At 32.8% G+C, this 22,133-nt stretch overlaps 1 protein-coding gene across 1 annotated transcript in view; it reads left to right on the forward strand.

Annotated features, from left to right (window-relative positions):
* Positions 1-22,133, forward strand: part of LOC149412305 (putative citrate synthase 2, mitochondrial) — a 42,884-nt gene that overhangs the window by 13,706 nt on the left and 7,045 nt on the right. The window contains exons 2-3 of the mRNA XM_089645986.1: positions 20,779-20,940; positions 21,340-21,569. Coding sequence (XP_089502112.1) covers positions 20,779-20,940; positions 21,340-21,569 — 392 coding nt within the window. The remainder of the gene's footprint in view (positions 1-20,778; positions 20,941-21,339; positions 21,570-22,133) is intronic.

The following is a 22,133-nucleotide window of genomic DNA, read 5'->3' on the forward strand; positions in this document are numbered from 1 at the left end:
AAATCTGAGACAGGGGAACAAACCAACTTGTGCAGAGCGCGAGAAGCGAAATGACCGCACCACTTTCGGTGATTTGTCAGTATATGAATAGTATACAGGCAACTCGCATTGTAATATCACAATTCGGTTCTCGTTCAAATAAATTCTGCTTACGAATTACTAGTCCTTTATTAAAGTTTTTAGTTAGACACTTTTATAAATGTGTTATAATTTACCCACCTCGCTCAATTTTAGCGTCGCTCTGCCAGGCGATACATTTAAGGTGAAACGGAAGCGATAATTCTCATACAATATATTTGCATGCCCTACTCGATAACAACCGTTATTATTATATTTATTTTAGTACTGAAAAATAACACTAAAAATAAGATTGGTGCAAATACCTAATATATATTGAGAATACCCTTAAGAACGAACATTCGGATCCTGCACAGAAAAGTCTCACGATGGATAGCGCAGCAAGCCTTTGCCTTACTTTGACGAACTTTACTTTTCTGCACATTATTTCAATGTGCGCTCTTCGGTGGTCAATGTACGTCTGATATCATAGTTTATTCATTCAAGTATTCTCGAACCCTTCTGGTGCCAAACATATTGTCACGTGGTTTTCCTCGAACTAATGATAACAGATTTCATGTTTGGGCAAGTCTATTGATTTGAATGTCAATGATAGTACCACGTATTATTACAGAATTGTGTGTGTATTTATAAAACAGATGTTTTGTTCTGCTATACGCCTGCATTATTTCGCTATAAAAATAAATCGAGCTGAAGTATTGTTAAAATAAAATACGTAATTCTAATGCCAAATTCCTTAACAAAAATATCATTTCAAAAGATATAGGTGTATACTAGGATTTCTGTCAGATCTTCTGCGTTACTTTGTATAACGTAACAAATATAATGTAACTCATCTTTTGTATCTCATCTTTTGTATTTAGAAATATTATATTAGTTTTACTGCTTCTTCGTTTTCCTCTCGTATGCGTTGGGTAAAATTGGATCCCTTTGCCCTGCACCCAAAACCATGTAGGTGGGCTCGCTCCAAACCATAAGATTCGATACATGAGGTTCGCCCTCTGTCCCCATTTATTTTGTCACTTATCTTCCTTTGTATTCTCTCTCTCTGGTTTCAATCCTGGGATTGGTTTGCAGCAATTTCATCTAATCTCCTTTTCCATTCTTCCCTGTCTTGTGCGGCTCTTTTGACTTCTGCATATGATGAGCAGCGCACGTCCACCAGCAGGTCCTCCAGGTACTCTCGGCGTGGGCGTCCCCTAGAGTTGGTATTATACTATTATACCCTTTGTATTATACCTACGCTAAAGATTTAATTTATCATTGAAACATTATATTATATACCACTCTTGATGACGTTGAAAAAACTATCAGCTATCTACAGTCGTTATCAGTGCAGTCTTGGATCGTTTTGTTTCACAGAATTTGGACAATTCATCAAATTTAAAAATTACAATTAAAGTTCTGTGAAAGTCCCATTCAAGTTGTGTTATTATCCAAGTACTGTGAAACAACCGGCTCATGATGAAATAATAACAGAACTTGTATTTTAACTCTGAAATTTGAAGAATTGTTCAAATCTATGACAGCTAACAACTCGTCTTTTATTCGTACACATACGTGACCCAAGAAATCCTGATGTATCTGATTATATCACCACTAGTTCTTTGTTGTTTCAAAAAAATATTAACATGTATTACTGGTTACTGGTGCAAAATAAATTCCCGCTGGATAATACAAAAATACTACCTGCGAAGTAGATCTTTCAATAAGCAAGTTGTGCAAAGTCATTAAATAATTTATTTAATCTATCATGCCAACGACAGTGTCGATTCTTCAATAATTGTTATCTCTTTTTTTAAAGAACGTACGCTATCGCCATGACTATGAATTCCAGCAATGGATTGGATTAAAAGCTTACGAAAAACCAATATTGATAAAGATTTCTTTCAGGACACTCTTACACATTCAGTAGAACAACAAAATTATATATATTTAAATCAGTCAATAAGATAATTAAATAAATTAAAAATATACCTTCCCGCGTGTAATTATGACATTAACTATAGTATTTATAGTAAAGTTATTTAAATGACTACTCGTATTACAAATTCTCAGTCAGTGGTACCGATGAGATAGACTCTCTTGTGATTTATTATAGTATGGCAACGTATACAACAGCGTATGCAACAGCACGCATCTGAAGAATTTCAAACAACAATTCTAGCATAATTGGAGTAAATAATGTGAATGCTTTTTGCTGTCCGATGAGTAAAAAAAAACAATAAATAAAAAAAATTAGTAAATGGGTGTAGCCTTGGGTCACGTGATACGCTCTCCGTCACGTTCCAGAAGCACGGGAGGACAGAGAACGTGCATTACGTGATCCCGTCGCAACGCGTAATGGTGTGATCAGTGGGGACGTGTGATACAAACATATTCTTTGTTTTCAATTCAGAAAAAAAAATCTTCTGTCAGCAAAATGACATGCATGTATTTTACTCCAAATATGCTCAGGAATCGCTGGTAAAAATCCTTCGTCTACGTGCTAGTTACCCTGTATAAATCATTATTACTTATTACTACGGTAATACGACTTTTGAATCGGGTGCCGACTTTGTACGACGATCGACGATAACTGCATAATTATCGTTACCATTCAGAAAATACTCGCTTATTTTTTAATGTGTTTGTTTCAGACATCGGGGATACAGTGACGCTCAAAAATGAGTGTCTAATTAGTTGATTTCTAGTTAAATTCAAAAATATCGTCGTAGGTTGAATTGTGATGGTGTTATTTTTTAATATTTTCCAACATAGAGAAATGTAAATACATTTCTTTAACTCCTCAAAGATTATATTAGTTTAATGTCATTTATACTGTAAAGTATATCAGTGCATTGATACATTATGATTCCCTTTATAATCTTAAATTCAAATTAAACCAACACTTTGTGGAATCATACAAATTATTGTAATAGATTTAACGATTAGATATGTTATTGTAATGTTTTATATTATATTTTGTTCTTTGTTATTGTTAAATATTATGTTGTTTAAAATGTTTCTTTACGCCATATTCTTCAAAAACTACTTGTATATTTTTTTAAAATTCTTCACTTTTATAACTCTTAGTATAAATTCTAACTCGATAACTTATGTAAAACTTATTTATAATCTATGTAAAAGCCCCTATGGGCGTATAACAACAACAATAAACAATAAACAATTATATAACTGTTTTATATACTTGAATATTTGAACTTCAATTTTTTAAAATATTTTGAGTATTGGCGTATCATTGTAGTAAGCTTATAAAACATGTTATACTGATTTATTTTTGAGGTATTACGCCGTGTTGCGCTACCTCCTTCTTTAACCAACCTTTCGGACATGTGTAATTACACAACTGCCCTGATGATGGACACTGTAATGCTGTCCGAAACGTTGGTTTACTAAGGAGGTAGCGAAACATAATACCCCAAACATAAAACATAATATTTTTGGCCATGAAAATCTCAAATCATATCTTATAAAACATTGACGAACACTTCGAAAGGTGACTTACTTTAATAAACATGATTTTTAACTCCCCAAATATTTATACATTTTTTAGTGTAGTTCGATGGCTTAAATATGTGCAATAATACATTTTTCGACAAATGTTTTTTATAAAAAATAAAGAAAATCGATCAGATTCACTACACTTTACGGTACCGTGCGTTTTCTGCGGTTTATCAACTCTAATGGAATGCTAAAATATCTTATTCTGTGAAAGTAATAATATTTATTAACAGTAAATGAAGTTGTCAATTACAATAATTACATAGTTAGTGTTACCGTTTACTCTACGTGCAATAATGTAAAGGGTTATGGCAGACTAGACATGTAAGTTCAACATGCGTGAACCCCTTATCAAAATAATTATTCCGAGTCGAGAGATTACAATGAAATCTCCGGAACGGTCAATTGATTTGTATTTGACTGCTGTGTCAACGGTCAGACGTCGCTTTCAATTTATGTAATTTTATAAGGCCGTTTGTCGGTTGACTTGTCACCGACATGTCACGCTTTCTCATTGGCTTTAATAATAGGCGCCCTTCACAATATTTGTAGAGTATGTAATGTAATATATTACATTTTCAACTTTCTCTTAGAATTCTGACTGAAGTGTTACATAAGAAGTATAAATATATAATAATAAATGATTGGTGATTAGGAGGCCGTCGACGTAGCCGTGAACTTGTGACGGTTTTGAGACATTTTATTTAGTACCACTTATTATGAAGACCATTTAAGTCACTCTTGTAATAAATAAATAGTAATAAGTTTTATTTTTCTCTTGAAATCTTGAAGTTAAGTACAAATAATTAAAATGTGCACTTTTATGAAACCGAAGGTTTAGAAAATATTATGAATGTTTTATTATTAATTAATTGTCAAGATATACACAAGAAAACGTGTATAATTTACGTCAATCTATAATGTTTTCTGTGAATATTGGCACCATGGGAATATACTGTTTTTAACAATGTGGTTAAATGTAAAATTCCTTTTCATTGATTAATCTCCATTGATGTTAAATATTAACCAGCCTAGGAATTCGGAGCCTTCCAATGAACTTACCGAGGATGTGAATATGGTCAATCTATAGCAGTCATACTCAACCTGCGGCCCGCGGGCCGCATGCGGCCCGCCAAGCTATTTTGTACGGCCCTCAATACATTAAATATATCAGGAACATGGCTTACAAAATCTGGCATTCTATATCAGGAATTAATTTGAGATTAATTGCGACTTTGACGTACAGACATTCAAAACCCGAAGAGGATAGTCGTTGTCGTGTCAACATCATATCTGGTATAAGAGTGTTGCTACTGCACACGCTAGATCTATCTCCAAAAAACAAAGATTTGACAGACAAATATGCGCGCAAACAATTTTTCTCGTGGCAACACACAAATTTTTCTCCAAAGTTAAATGCGTCACAGTAGCCAAAAATCAGTGTTGCCAACGAAGGCAATTTATCGCCATTTAGGCTACTCAGAACGAGATTCGGCGACGAAAAAATCTAAAAGGCGACTGGTCGCCTATTAGGCTACTCCAGAGATAAGTTAGTTACATCAGCCAAATCACAAATAATAATTAAAAAAAAAACAAAACATAACAAAAACCTCTTGAACTTACCTTTCAAACAAAAATACACTAATGCCGTCTGAAGTTGTCGGTTAATTTTGACCAATTTATGACATTCCATTTTGACGTTGGAAACCGGAAAAATGTGAGGAATTTTTCGAAATGGAATTCTGTAGCTACCCCCCCCCCCCCAATGGATTTCGCAAAATTGTTGTGGGGAATCACATATGATGTTTTGGCTGTGCGGAATTTCTCAAAATATTTTGTGGGGAGCACTCATTTTGAATTTTTTTTTCTGGGGTATTAAGTTTTACAGAAATTCTCTAACAACCCCCCCCCCCCCATGGATTTCTAATAATAACTGAAATTCGGCTACATTAGGCTACTTAATGTTTGAAAAACGGCAACATTAGGCCAAGATCCGTTGGCAACACTGACCAGTATAGTGTTGCGGCCCGCGTAGCTTTACAAACATGTGAATGTGGCCCGCAGAAGAAAAAGGTTGAGTATCATTGATCTATAGTGATAAGATTAGTTTGTAGATTACAGTGGCGGTCTCTGACTTTTCAGTTATCGAGAGTGGTAAGATTGAAAAAATTGGCGACAAAAAATGATATTGTGGCTGAAAACATTTTTTCAAATATTCTATTTTAAATATGAAGATTTTTCAGTTTGGGTATGTTTCGGTCCACCAAACTTAAAGAATCCTGAAAATCTTAGTTCAACGAATTGAATTTTTGAAGAAAATCATTAATGTCGTGTTTTTCAATCTTCAGTGTAGTTCACTGAAAAGTCACGGACCGCCACTCGTAGGTAGGTATCTATAATATGCATGGTTCTGCCGCTGAGAGGCCCGCTGATTCCTCTCTTTCTATTACACGCTTAGTGTCTGAGAATGAAGGATTGGTTACAACGGAGCTATAAATAATCTCACGGATCTCGAGAGCACAATATGATTCCCGAATCACGGCGGCTCAAATCAGAATGCGCAATAACATCTCACTCATACTTCAGACAATGAAACGAGGCGACTAGCAAAACCATCTTGACTAATAGATTCCGACGAAAGTTCTACCTGTGCCTACGAGGTGTAAGAGTTACAAATTAGCATTAAACGGTGTCTTCATAATCTACTTATATAATATTGTTGTTTATTTGTAACACCTCAACTCTTGTAAGCATAACACCGGGAAAGCTTACACATTAAAAATAATATTATAATACGTACCTACATTGAAAAAAGATCACCCTTTTTAACTATTTTGCAAAGTTTATTTAAATATTATTAGTACCTATGTAATATGGTAGTCCCAGAGAGAAGTCGAACATACGTCATAGGCGAAAAGTCTTCCTTTTCACACGTATTGTGTCTTAGTCTGTTCAGTTTTCCTTCACCTGCATTTTAAATAATAATATTTAATAACGATTTTATTTATTCATAAATTAACTCCAATTTCTATGTGCAGAATGACTGCCATTCTGTACATCAAACTCCAATTTCGATGTATAGAATGACTACTATTCTGTACATCAAACTCCAATTTCGATGTACAGAATGACTGCCATTCTGTACATCAAACTCCAATTTCGATGTATAGAATGACTACTATTCTGTACATCAAACTCCAATTTCGATGTACAGAATGACTGCCATTCTGTACATCAAACTCCAATTTCGATGTATAGAATGACTACCATTCTGTACATCAAACTCCAATTTCGATGTATAGAATGACTACCATTCTGTACATCAACCTCCAAATTCGATGTATAGAATGACTGCCATTCTGTACATCAAACTCCAATTTCGATGTATAAAATGGCAGTCTGATATGCCGTATAAGTTAAGTGCCGTATTATATTAAATTGAAGTAAATACCAGTCTGATAAAATATGTATGCACGCTTTATCTATAAATATTCCGATTTAATCTATACATATTACCAAATTGGATGATTGATTCCCTTTATGAATAATACAATATTATCTCTGTAACTCTGTCAGTGAAAAAAATCAATCAATAACCCAACTGATTTATATCTGCGTCGATAGTGGTAAATTATAGCACGCACTGAAGATAGTATAATCTGTCCAATTATTTCAAATTAGAATATTGTACTTACTGACTGCTGTGAACATAGTGGAATTACAAAGAGTAAAGTTGTATATAGCTTTTTGGTGGATCTATTCCAAGAAGCGGAACTTCGATGAATGTCAGGCCAATTCTTTGATAGCTATTTCGGGGGCATTGAAGTGTTGTGGAATGGCGAGATAGGCGGACAGCTTTAGCATAATCCCAAGTTCAAAATTCAAACTGCGCGTGCGAATGATTTATTATTTACCAAAGGGCACTTCTTATGATATTAAAGAATAATCTTATCAGTGAAGTTGGTATGCCACAAATCCCGATTAGCAAGACAAGATAATATTAATTTATTGCATTTTGTCTACGTAGAAAATTACAACTTTAGCAATGTTGACAAAATTACAATTTTTTTAGCAATCATTTTGACTTCATATCCACATTATGCAAGTTCATTATAATATAAGCATAATAAATACAAAATAACACAAAAACAACACGAAAAATCACCAGAGATCAAAAAATGGGAAAATAATTCACCCACTCCAGATATTTTCATATCAGAGGGTTCGGCTCGGTAGAACTTCTAATTGGACCTATAAATCCTACTGATCCCTCAATATAAATATTTTAAAAATCTTTCGTTATTCTACATGTATTTAAAATGACTGATTTTTGCATTTTTATGTATAATTTTTTTGAAAGATCTAATACGCCTACATTTTAAATGAGAGAGCTAGGTATAATGCCAGTAGCCGAAATAACAAATGGTAATATTTTTATAGTCTGAGAATGCCAAATTCTTTTAGTTTCATTTCCTAAATCTGTTTATTAGTCAGTATTGTTATGGAAGTATTTGTTCGCTGAGTAAAGCAAATTCCAGTTTAAATTATACGTTTTGCATTTCGTCTGCCTATAAATTTGTTTATGCGTTCTTTTTCCATTTCAAAGTGGTAAAGTTTCTTTTTTCGATTGTGAAATTAACGCGTTTCATTGGGTTTCTTTATTGGCATTTTTTCAGTAGTGAAAGGAAGAAAGTTTAAAAAAAAGAATTGTCTTCGAGATAGTGTCGCTTCTTTGGACAAATTGCATTTTCTTTTTATAAAAAAATCATTTTATGTTATGGTTCATAATTAAGTACGTAGGTATTTAAGTACCTACTTACAAAACTTATGATTTCAGAGGAAAATTTGGTTTTGATTTATTAATTTAGAGAAAATTAGATATATGTTTTTGGACGCGAGGTCCATTGTTCACAGAACGAATATTACTAAAATTAAGTATAATGTGACACTAGGTACTACATACGTGCTAACACAATGCTGAAAACTTGAGTAAAATAAAAATACTAAATTTACAAATAATATGCAAGAACTGAAAGCGAACAAAGTTTGAACTGAATCCGTATAATACAAAAAAATCACCATAATCAAATTCATGGCCATCATTGCGTTGGTGTGAAGATGATTAGGTATTGTGTCCTTTTTATGCAATTTCCAATACCGTTCTGGAGCCATACGATAGAAGTTATATTTTTTAATTTAAATCACGTTTTATTAAACACGCGAAGGTTTTTACGGAGCGTAATTCTCGGTCATTATCTGTTATTTAACCTAGCGACTCAATGCCACCATTGGTTGGCTGTGACGACACTCACGACAGCCTCGCCATAGTAGGGCAATCCATGTGCGAAATCCCTTGTGATTAGTTAAAAGAATTCCACTGATAGCTCTGTTGTAACCTCTCCGTGTTTCTTGGAAACGAGGCATGTAACATAAAGGCGTGTTACAACCATAGACATCCAAATTAATAGATTGTCCTAACACTAAATCTGGGTATCATTTAGACGAGCTGGAGGTAAACCACGAGACCATATACTTGGCACCAAAGTATTCGAGATTGCTTTGAATAAATTATGACATCAGTCGCACATTGTCCATACGCACAAAAGTAAAGTTCGCTAAAGTGAGGCAAATAATGTTTGCAGCGCTGTCCATGATCTGAATGTTCCGAATCGCTTCGTGTTCGACACTAACATTGAATGAGGTGGGTAAATTGTAACACATTCGTAAAAGTAAATAGTTTAACAAAATATTACATTTTTGAAACAAGTCCGGACTTTAACCGAAGTTTAACCGAATCGGGATATGTAGTTAAGTTTATACGCAGCCAGCAATTTGCGCGCCATTGTAAAAAGGACTAGTAATTCGTAAGTATATTTTATTTTCGACGACCGAATGATGATATTACAATGCGAGTTGATTTGTTCCCCTTTACCTGGTTGGCTCGTCTATTCATTTGAAAATCTTTGGTTACAACATGGTTACAACCATAGACTAATAGTATAATACATCAATGGTTACAACGGATCACGCAGCAGCATGACCTTAGCACCTTTAAAACGCCGCCAGTAGCAGAACACCACTAAACAAAGTTCTATAAAGGATAAGAAGAAATATATTTGTTATGTGAATAGTAAATTGATATTAATTATGTCATTAAATAAGTACCTATTATAATGTATTATCATTCGGCGCATATTTATCATGCATAAAGCACACCCGAATTTATACTCCGCTATAACCTTAATTTTATTATTTAAACTAAATAAAATACTATGATAGTATATAGTATGTACAAATTTTATATAAATAAGTAAGTAACTTCTTATAATCTATAGCAGGTATGACAAGGTAATTAAATGTTTCGATTATTTAAAAATTATCGTAAAATCATCGGCCATTAATTCCATTATCTTTGTTTGTACATACCTACGTTATATCTAAGAAAAATAATGTTAAATTGTAGTTTTTATTCAAAATAATTGAGTAATGCAGGAATTTAACTGCCTTAGATAGAAAAAGGATCTTTTTTCACATAGAAATATTGTAATACAGAAACAACGTCGGTTTAGAAAAATACATGTTTTTAATTAAAATAATTTAAAAAAAGTTTTGTGTTTATTTTATTACTAATTTAATGCATCTTTCCCCGAAAAAGTCGTAAACTAGTCGTCTAATAATAAAAAAAATATTTGGATGATTTGTATAGCGCTGTATTTGTGAAAAATAGCCTCAAAAGAAAGTTAACAGTTTCCTTTTTCTAATTTTAAATTAAGAAATACCCTCTGAATACGATATCAAATATTTATAAAGGCTATGTAGACAATAATAATTTTTAGGCAATGAAACATCATGTGACTGTCTAAACATGGAATTGTTATGAATTTTTGGTTTGATGTCAAATCTAATTCAATCGCATTATCGACTGCTTGCAAATTAACATTATACGAACATTGCTTTCGCCAATAACGTACGTTAGTCGCACGTACGTCACTGGATTCACGAAATGGGCGTTGAGTACTTATTTAACATTAATTTATTAGTTTGCTATTCCTATTCTGTCGGCTTTATTCAGAATACGATGCGATAGATTATACGATGCCCCCAAACAAAATAATGTATTGATATTAATATCCACACATCAATGCATAGTAGGTACATACCATATCTTTATTTTATAACAATATATGGCGACAATAGTAAGCTATTATTACGTTGTTACTTTTGTATTCTCGTTCATGGCTACTTTTGTTTGCATACATAATATGAATGATTTTTTTGTGTATCAATAATATTATTATTCTATTGACAAAAAATGCAGTTTATTTATAAACAATTTATGCTGTGTAATATTTAATATTTAATATTTACGCGTGACAACGCGTGAATGCTTACGGTTAATGCCTTCGGAAGACTAAACAGCTTAGTTTCCCCTTTAGACACGACTGGTTACACTCTCATAAAGGTAAATATGTTTTATTTATTGTTTTTGTGTTTAATTCGTAGAACTCCATTTAATTTTTTTATAAATTTAATTTAGATTAAATTTGATAATATTATTATTAAGTTCTGCAAGTGTTTTAGTTTTTTATTATTGTGACAGCTGTTTCGGCTTACAAGGTTTGAAAATGGCCTTGTAAGCCGAAACAGCTGTCACAATAATAAAAAACTAAAACACTTGCAGAACTTAATAATAATATTATCAAATTTAATCTAAATTAAATTTATAAAAAAATTAAATATGTTTTATTTATAATCTGACACACCGTATTAGTAAAAACTTGCCTTGTAAATATCGATAAATAAAAATATGTAGTAATTGAATATATTCAAGAAAACTCAAAATTAAATTGGTAACGATAATTACATGTTTTTTTGTTATATTATATTCGATGTCTGATTAAAATTATAATTTTCCGTAGTTAATTCAAACAAAATTATATTTTCAAATCCCTTTGCAATGCAATGTAAAAACACAACTCAATATTTTAATCTTCGTTTTTCTTATTTCTAGACAGTGAACATTTTTTTGCTAAAAGTCAAGCCTCTGTAATACTTCACTAAGCTTCTTAGACGCCCTCGATCAATCAATTGACAAAAATAGCATATCTTTTAACCCATACATCGTGTAATCTATTTCTCTTTAACAATTCATCAAATTTCAACGTTCATTTTCGGGTTCTGTGAATGTCCTATTCAAGTTCTGTTATTATATCATTATAGGCTAGTTACTTGCCAGAACTGAAACAATAACAGAACTAGATAAGAACTTGCACAGAATTTGAAAATTAACTTTGAAATTTGAAGAATTGTTAAAATTCTCTAAAACAACCCGTCCTTAATATATGTTTTACCCGAATCTTTGATATCTAAAAATTAAAAGTTTTTATTTTATTCGGTTATGATTATATTTCATAAATAATATAAAATTAAAATTAATTTGATTCCCTTACATGAAATAATTGTTTGAATTCCTAGAGCTCCACCATCTCAATTTCACAATAAATCTAACCTTAATAACTAATCACATAATTCTTGGTAATGTGTGACCAATAACAGGTTTCTAGGTGATAATGTTTTCCTGTTGACCAGATAAGCGGGAATGTTAAATGTTTTTGGCCCGATTCAAAATTTAAACTTTGTGTTGCCGCTCAAACAAGTGGTGATTATTTGTTCATAATAATTATTCGTCTAGTCGTTTTCAGGATAACCAATAAAACTATAAATGTGCCATTAACGAAGGTTATAGGGTTATGATGTAATATCTAAAAATACCCATGTTTCGACGATACTTTGAGAGAATATTGTCACATTGATGAACACAGCATGCAGAACTGCTGAACATGATTACAGTAGTAGTCAAACTAAACATTCGCGCGGGCCGCAAACATAAACAAATGTTTATGTTTGCGGCTACGAGTTATAGAAGACAGTCCTGATTTTAATAAAATTGTTTATTGTGTCTAATTTGTACGTCATACATCTTAAATCTATTACTGCATTTCAAATGAATTTGAGGTGTCTCTGACTTCAAGTGCGCGCTTAGAAAGTTAATTACCTCATTGGTAGAACATGCTGAGTAATGTTGGAACCGTATAACTTTATTAATTTCTTCAATACGTTCACCCACCGTGTTTTGCAGATGATCTAGCTATTTAATAGCCATGTTTTAATTTCAATTTTTCGGACAAAGAGATTCAGAAGATTTGTAAAGTATATCTGCATTTTTTGACGAACTCGCTGTATGTGAACATTTAGGGATGGAATCACTTCGCCAGTTTTAACCTCTGAAACAGGGTACGTTGTAACAAGTGTATAATAAGTGTGCCCCACTCCCCTTCACCACGGGATGGAGGATTTTCTATTCCAACTTAGGCTATACAAGATTTTAGCTCTTTTTCGGGTGACATCTAGCTTTTAACTTTAAAATCGAGTTGGCAACATTGACCACGAAATCAGGTCAAATTACAAAAAGCATTTTTCAATGTCTTGTTCAAAGTTCCATGTTTAGACGTTAGACTGTAAGGCTTCGTGAATAAAGTAGTTAAATAAGTTTGATATGTGTATTTTGAAACAACGAACTGTTCAGAACAGTGTTATGTAATGCTAGTTACTCAATTCAGTGGAAGATTGTGTGCACTTTCAGGCAATTTGCCAAAATGCAAACGCATTAGAATATACTGTTCCCCTAAGGACAGGGGTCACCAACCATAAGCAATTCCATCTATAAAATTGGATTCGATGTTATTAACATTAATCATTAACAATTTTTCGAAGAAAACTTCTTCTAACTGCTTTTCACTTTGTGATGGCATTATTTATTTTTTATTAAAACACAAATAACATTGTTTACATCATTTTATTTCGATACAAAATCTCAACATGTTTCATGAACCAAGTTCACTTCATCAGGAGCACAAGTATACTAAAGTTATAATTAAAATTAGGTCTAGAAAGAAGAGGTAGAAGGAGCGGGGAGGGGTAAGAGTGGGGGAGGGTTATTCAAAGTAGGAATTAAAATGTCATTAGACGGGAAAGACCGGGTAATTGGGAAAATATTTAAAATGGGGTTTATAAAATTTTTTTGTTTATTAATAAAAAATATATATTTAAACACATTAGTCTATATTTAATCAATAACTTTTTATACACTTTAGCCTTCATGTTGTGTCTTGGTGTTTTAATAAAAAATAAATAATGCCATCACAAAGTGAAAAGCAGTTAGAAGAAGTTTTCTTCGAAAAATTATTATTTGCGAGTACGGCAATGAAAAAAAAACATAAAACAATGTTATTTGTGTTTTAATAAAAAAAATAAATTAATCATTAACATTAATTAACAGTAATCGCAAAGTTAAATGTAGTTATTATTGGAAATTTCGTAAATGTGTTTATTTTCCATTGAAGTCTGAACATTGTAACTTTAGAAAACCAGCAGCATAATATTGCGAATATGCTAATAAGTTTATTTTCCATTAAAATAATGTTTACCTCACGTTCTGTCGAAAAACATGTCTTCTGAATGCTGTTTTGAAATTCATCGAATCTATTTTAATTTCAATTTTATTTTCTTGGATGTAAGAATTAATGGAATCTTGGAAGCGAAAATTAATCCATTTCCGATCAAGTTGAAACACGGCAGATGGACTCATTGTCGATGACAATGTATTCTATCAACTTTTGGTTGCAATCACGCATACGGACATTACGCATTTTTCTTAAATTCGACGATATTACAGCAGATACGAAACAAATGTCGTTCCTACCAAATCGGGATTTGACTCACTTGTTAGTGCGGTTGATTACAGTCCCTGGGGAGGAAAGTTCAATCCTTAGTCAAAAAAAAATTAAATGGAATTAAAAAAATTAGATGTATTATAGAAAAACAACTGTTTTATTTTATTTTGATAACGGGTTGATTTTTTAAGTTTGCAATTGTCAGAAGAACGACACTAACTGAAAGAAATTTATATTTCAAGACAGAATTTTGTATTGTGAAGGGCAATGAAATCATTCACAATTTTCATTAAATCATTTTGCATAACTTATATGGAATATTTAACTATTATTAATTGGTTACTTTGCTGTGCATTTGATGTCATTTACTCGGCGGGCTAACTTATTACGTCAGTAGGTGTCTACTTCTTACAAATTAAAATGTTGGCCACCTATTGTAATTAATAGTAGTACGATGTTTTCGCTTTGTACAAAGAAATCTATATATAGAAAACGTAGCAATATTTCTATTAGTACCAGCACTACTTAACCGTTATATATTATTTAGTTTCTAGTGTGGTTCTATAGTAATGTTCCTAATTTCGCATAGAATAGTCACCGTATTATATTCTATGTAGCATCTAGGCATTCTAAAACCGCAGTAGGAACACCGTAATTTTGCACCTGTTACAATCACATTCATCGTTGGATCTCAGGTCACGAGGTTGCTTATTATTAGTGCCCACACTGCCCACATACTGTGTACATAATAACGACTGTACTTTGATTGGAGTGGAACCTACTTATAAGAGCCTCGGAAGAAAATAGGAGATTTTCCATTTCTTGATAGTTTGTTTAAACTATCACTATACAAAATGATTGGACTTATATAATATATTCACTATATCTACGTTCTTTCTTTTTATTCTGGTGGCCTGTCCTATAGGCGGTTGGCCATCATCAAAACAATCATCTGCAATACAAATCTTCTTACTAATTACAAATCATTTTTATTTTTAAAATCACCAAAGATGTTGAAAAAAACATTGGTCAAAGCAAATGGTGTGTTATTTAAAAAAAATACATATATTCGAATTTCGGTTTTGTTTTCGTGAATGAATGAATGCAAATGTTGTAAGTGGAAATTAACCCACTTCCCAATCTAGCTGATCCAGCGGAAACACGGCAGGTAGACTTTTTGTCGATTTAAATATAATCAATAATAATTTGGAAAACAATGAAAATAACCAAATCTGTGCTGTTTAAAATTAATATCAGTATTTGTTATTAAACACGGGTAACCGAAATTAGTATGATGACAATGCATTCTGTCCACTTTTGGTGGTACCCACGCACACACAAGCATTTATCTGAAATTGGCTGTCATCCGGTCCAAGAGATTTCTGTCTATAAAAAAAATGATTTTTTTACGAAAATATCAAATACACTTACATGGCTCTTATGGGAATCGAGACCAAATAACACCATAAGATCTTTAATACCTAAAAATGTTAGGAAATATGTGTAAATAGGTGAAGGCTGGACAAATAACTTAACTATAGAAGGCTCTGAAGATAGCAAAGCAAACAATAATACTTGACTAGTCACGGTACTTCATAATGTACGTATTATACGAACAGCGAATTAGACTTACGTCATCCACGCAAGGTTGAACTGATGCCCGTGGCCCATGCATACTACTTACTGATCTAGGGATTCAAAACTAATACCTACAGAACATACGAACCTACAGAAATTAAATTATATTAAATTATTTTTTGGTTTTTGTTATTGTAGCTGTTACGGATTTCAAACTGTGGTTTTAACCACGTTTAGACGACTTATTTATATGATTCTATTTTACCCCCTCCCCAATTTAAAATGATTTATTACCGGTTAAACCGATTTACTGATAAAATAATTGTTACAATAGATTTCATATTCTCTGAGGGTATTTTGAAGTCTGTTTACCCCATATTAATGTTATCTTTTATTTAATTAGGTGGGGAAATTTATTAATATTGTTTAGTTTGTTTATCAATTATTTAAATATTGTTCAGGTTTTGTGAACATATTAATTAATGTTATATTAGGGTTATTTGTTCTTTTATAGATTTCTAATTGTTCAAGTAAATTTAATCTAAGGCCCTTTCTTTTATATGTAAGGGTTTAAGTTCATTGTTGTCAAGCGGGACGTGATTATTCAATATTAGATGTTTCAGCGAATTTTGAAAAAGTGCCCTTATTATTATAACATATTATCCGTTCTTTGAATTATGGGGCCGACAGACGTAGCTATAAAAGATCAAAAGATATTTGGCTTGGCGTATTTCGGCATATCGCTCGCCGTACATTTCCAATTGAAATGTATGGCGAGCGATATGCCGAAATACGCCAAGCCAAATAACTTTTGATCTTTTATAGCTACGTCTGTCGGCAGCTTTAGCCCTTCCCGTCTGTCCGATATAAGTAGCGTTGCAGTCGGCGTGGTCACATTTTAATTCATATATGCCACTATTATTAAGTTTAGGATTTCTACTTTTAGAGTTTTTAAGGTTTGTTCCTATGTTATTATTGGTTTTGAAAGCTATATTTAGACCGAGTTTTTTTGATTTCTTTTGCTATTTTTATGGATATTGGCCGGAACAGCTGTAACAATAACAAATAAAAAAAATACTTGCAGAACTTAATAATTATATTATTAAATTTAATTTAAAAAAAAATTTAATGGAGTTCTACGAATTAAACACAAAAACAATAAACACAGGTATAATTAATTTTAATAAATTTGTACAAAATATAACCCTGCTTAGAGTTACTCACTTATTTCTGTATCTAGGTTAGGTTCACGGATATTTCGTTCACGGATGTATGTATTTAAACGATGGCTAATTTTGTGCAAAAATCAACGTGTTTGAAATCTCGGGACATTTACACAATTATCTACGTAATAATAAATATTTTTATTGTTATTCCTTCCTAATACACAAGAGACGCTCGCCTTTATGTAGTTTTAGCATAAGGTATGTGTAAGGTGTCGAGGATAGAATGCAAATTTAATCGGTACTACTTACGCAATATTTGAAATAACTTAAAAACAATGTTGTAACCGTTTGGAATATTTTATTATCATACTATATATAATAAAATGTGTAAATAATCCGTTTTATCAATATATATATTTTTTTAATCAGATTCATAGTGCTCTGACAGTCTATCATCGGAATCAGTAGTACCTATTGCCATAGGCATAAAGATCATTATCGCTTCAACTATAGTTCACCATGCTATCTGTATCTCATGTGTATCGCGCTCTGAGAAGAACCGTGCGTTGATATGTTTTATTTATTTTATTTTTTATATATTTTATAGAATTTCTTTAAACATATCAATAATAAGTAAAGTTCTGGATACACTTAATCCCGGAATCGCTATAAACTGAAAACTTTTTGTAGCATGTTTAAGCCTGTGACAGACCACGCTATGTTCTCGTGACTTTTTTCAGTTTTATTTTTATTTGAAACCGCACACCATCTAGCCATAGCCAGTGAGACATTGGCATCTCCAATTGGGGCATGTATTGAGGTTAAATGTAATGGAGAGGAGAAGTAGATGGGGAGGATTAAGGAGGGGAAGTACCCGGCTATTCAGATCTGGTTACCAAAACCCATTTCATGCAATTTTTTAATTCTGAATGGTGTTCTTACACTAGGGTGATACTGAGAGCATCTTCCACTCTGGAACATGCCGCAAATATACTATACATTATTTTAAATGATTAAATCATGAAACAACACAAATTAACCAAAAAATATCCTAGTGAGACAGACATCGAAAAAAAACCTGTAAAAAAACTTTATATTGAAAAAAAAAAAAAAAAAAAAAAAATTAAAAATAAAATAAAATAAAAGTTTATTAGAACCCGCGACTGATTTGCTAATCGAGAGCCTTTACCCCTCGCCCACGGAGACCATATCGCTCGCCATACAATCCCATTTGGATTGCATAGCGAGCGATATGCTGAAGTAGGCCAGATAGATATGCGTATAGCGTTATCTGTCAGTCCTATTTAGGCGACATAATACTCTAATAACGGGAGTTTGCTCAACGTTCGCATTTTTATTATTTCTGTTGAAGTATTACTAAAATCTCAAATGTTTCTAGAGGGACCCTTACGGGTGCAAGTGATTTATATTGATAAAAATAGGATCTTACCATTAAAATATTTTATGTAAAACGGTTTGAAAATTTTGTAAAACGTTTTTCAACTATAAAATCAGCGGTAAGCACCAAATTTTATTTTTCTAGACGATGAATCAGTAACTTCCCGAGGGATCCCTCTAAAATTTTTTAGTTTTAGCATCAGATACCTATAATTAAAATAAACCCCACGGAAAGATCGTTGTAGGTCCATCCATTACGCCGGGCGGCGCGGCTAATATTGTTTTTTACACGAGTTCATCACTTACATTCCCACTTTATTCCCACAATTTTAGAGATTTGATGGAGCAAATTCAACCGCGGGTCTGTCCAATACACAGGGTCACGCATCGCATATTTTTGTGCACGACTGCTTCACTTACGTCGTTAAGATTCCCACTTTATTCCCACAATTTTAGAGATTTGATGGAGCAAATTCAACCGCGGGTCTGTCCAATACACAGGGTCACGCATCGCATATTTTTGTGCACGACTGCTTCACTTACGTCGTTAAGATTCCCACTTTATTCCCACAATTTTAGAGATTTGATGGAGCAAATTCAACCGCGGGTCTGTCCAATACACAGGGCCACGCATCGCATATTTTTGTGCACGACTGCTTCACTTACGTCGTTAAGATTCTGGATTTATTTTAGGGTATTGTCTCGTCTTGAGTATAGGAGATGCCGTGGAAAGGATTTTTTGCATGTTCAGATTTATAAACAATTTAGCAAAACAAGTTTTCAGAGACTTCATACTCGTCATGTGATTTAAATTTGGCAATAATATTAATTAATAATTCCCGGACATGATTATGGGTTTTTGATGCGTGGCTTCGAATCCACATTATATTTTTTGTAACTGATCTTTGATCGGCGTATTAACGGCGTTAATCTAGAATTATTATTATTCGATGACGACAATCGATGGTATTGAAAATACCTCTGTTATAAATAGTACCCCTTGGTGACCCTTTTCTAGATAGATATTTTTCCGAGAAGATTCTTTATAACAATATATTTTTTTTAAGTTTTGCTCAAAATTTATCCTAATACCTAATTAATATAATTAGGTTATGTAATATCAATCGAAATCGTTTTCGTAAATGTTTCTCTAGTTTTTTACAGGTTCATAATAGGCTAATCACATATTTTAATTATCGATATTTCTGTAACATGATTGGTATCCTCAAATAAATCAATTCTCCGTGGTGATGTATGTATGATTTTCAATTTTTGGACACATTTATTTGAATTTCCTTTTTGTTTTCTTGAATTAATAAATAAATAAAAATGAATGAATGAAATGGAATCTTGGAAGTGTAAATTAACTCACTTCCCGACATCTGGTCCAGCTGAAACCAGCTAAAGCCGGTAGAGTCGTTGTCGATGACAATGCATTATGTCTACTTGGTGGCAATCACTCATACACATGCGGACATATTCGCATTTCTCTGAAATTGGATGACATTACAGCAGTTAATATACAAAATAAAGGTTGGTCCTACCCAATCGAGATTTTTGCTCAGTTGTTAGTGTTGTTGACTCCAGTCAAATCCTCAGTAAAACCAAAAAAAATATCATTACTTTTTTAATTTTAAAAGATTTTTTTAAAGTTTACCCAGTCCCTGGGCATGAAAGTTTAATCCTCAGTCAAACAATCAAACATCAAGCAATTCAAATAGTCAAACTAATAAAAATCGATTTACGATTAAAGTCAAACAACATTGTCTACAAAAAACATAAATTAATTCTAGGTCTTCAAATCAAATAATCTTAAAAAATATACCAATAATTCAATGACTTGAAGACAATGTTATCTACAAAAAACTTACCAATGCAATTTTCGGTATGTCTTTTTGTAGTTAACACTATTTGACTTTAAGCGCTCAAATTATTAGTACCTATTTTTTTTAAAATAAAAAGTTGTCCTATTTGTGCCCTCCACCATAAGAAATAAGAAGACTAACTTTTATAAAAAAGCACGGCACAATCATGTCAGTCAAGAGTCAGAATAACAGAATTAAGCATGGGGTGTGTACAGAGATATAATGGTGTGGCACGATTGTTTAGTTTGTTTCTTCTTGAAAGTTATTTCATTATCTCCCTCATGGGCGAGTTCTGTATCGGTACGACAACAATGCAACAAATTTTGCAACAATTTTACGTTGCCTGACATTCCACAAGGCTCTGGAAAATATCACCATTTTCATGGTCAGTGTATTAATCACTGACTACACATAACCAAAGCGTTTGATCTTATATTATTTTTTTTCTTTTAACAGAAGGCTTTGCCGTCTCTGTCAGTTCTGATCCGCAACCTGAGCGCAGAATCCACCGACCTGAAGGCAGTTCTTGCGGAGAAGATTCCCAAGGAACAGGAACGAGTCAAGGCCCTGAGAAAGTCCCATGGAGCCACCAAAGTTGGGGAGGTCAATGTTGACATGGTAAGATTATCAACCCAATCAATAAACAATAATTTTTAACTATGATAATCTTTTTTACTTATATGTTTGAGTCCACCTATTAGTGTAATATAGTCAACTCAATTTTACGTAATATATGTAAGATTAGTGCACATTATAAATATGTAGAGGCATGAAACACAATCATTGAGGTACTTATTTAAAATACTAGGAAATTATAAACTAACCGAAACAAATAAATTATACTATGGTTAAGTTTTGCTCCTAACCAATTTTTTCTCTAACATTAAAATTTAGATATCTCATAACTTGTACCTCTGGGTTGGTGACTTTTGCCTAAACCGAGATAATTTGATGTCCCCTTATGTTTTGAATAATTTCTTGCCTTGGAGCTTGCAATATAATAATTTGACATTCCAGATGTACGGAGGTATGCGTGGCATCAAGGGTCTGATTTGCGATACATCAGTACTGGACCCCGATGAGGGAATCAGGTTCAGGGGCCTGTCCATCCCGGAGTGCCAGAAGGTGCTGCCCAAGGCCGCCGGAGGCTCCGAGCCCCTTCCCGAGGGTCTGTTCTGGCTTCTTATCACCGGAGACGTGCCAACTGACTCCCAGGTGAAGGCTATCTCCAAGGAGTGGGCCAACAGGTATGTGAACACACTTACAAGCATACCTTAGCACATCGTAGTTTGACAATCTCTAAAATTTCAGGTTAGCTTAAACTATATAATATCTTAATTAATGATGTTGTCTCCTACAAGGAAATGAATGTTTCAAGTTGATTAGAGCATGCTGAGGACAGAATATTCAATTTTTTCAAAAATCCCCAAAAGTACCGAAGATATAAGCTGTCAAAATGTTGATATTTGCGGCTGGCCGAAAAGCGTGTATCTTAATGGTACATGCGCGGTAGTAATGTAGCACTGCCATTCGAATTATGAATTTACTGCATGTGACGTTACTAGATACAACTGTACACATTTTACTGATGTTCACAGCTAATTTTAAGGTCATTATTAACTATATAACACGTTTTCATAAAATAAAACAATTGGTATCTCAATGGTTTGAACAAAGCCAGATTTTCTCAAAAGCGTGTTAATTTTTTGATTTCCAGGAATAGAAATAAAAGGTAAAGTAAAAATTATTCACAAAGCACCCATCAAGTGATTGTATTAATGTTTTTTTTTTTTTGTGGTAAAAATTTTCAA

Source organism: Hesperophylax consimilis, chromosome 23 (assembly GCF_061612785.1).
Source record: "Hesperophylax consimilis isolate HC1 chromosome 23, BYU_Hcon_1.0, whole genome shotgun sequence".
NCBI lineage: Eukaryota > Metazoa > Arthropoda > Insecta > Trichoptera > Limnephilidae > Hesperophylax > Hesperophylax consimilis.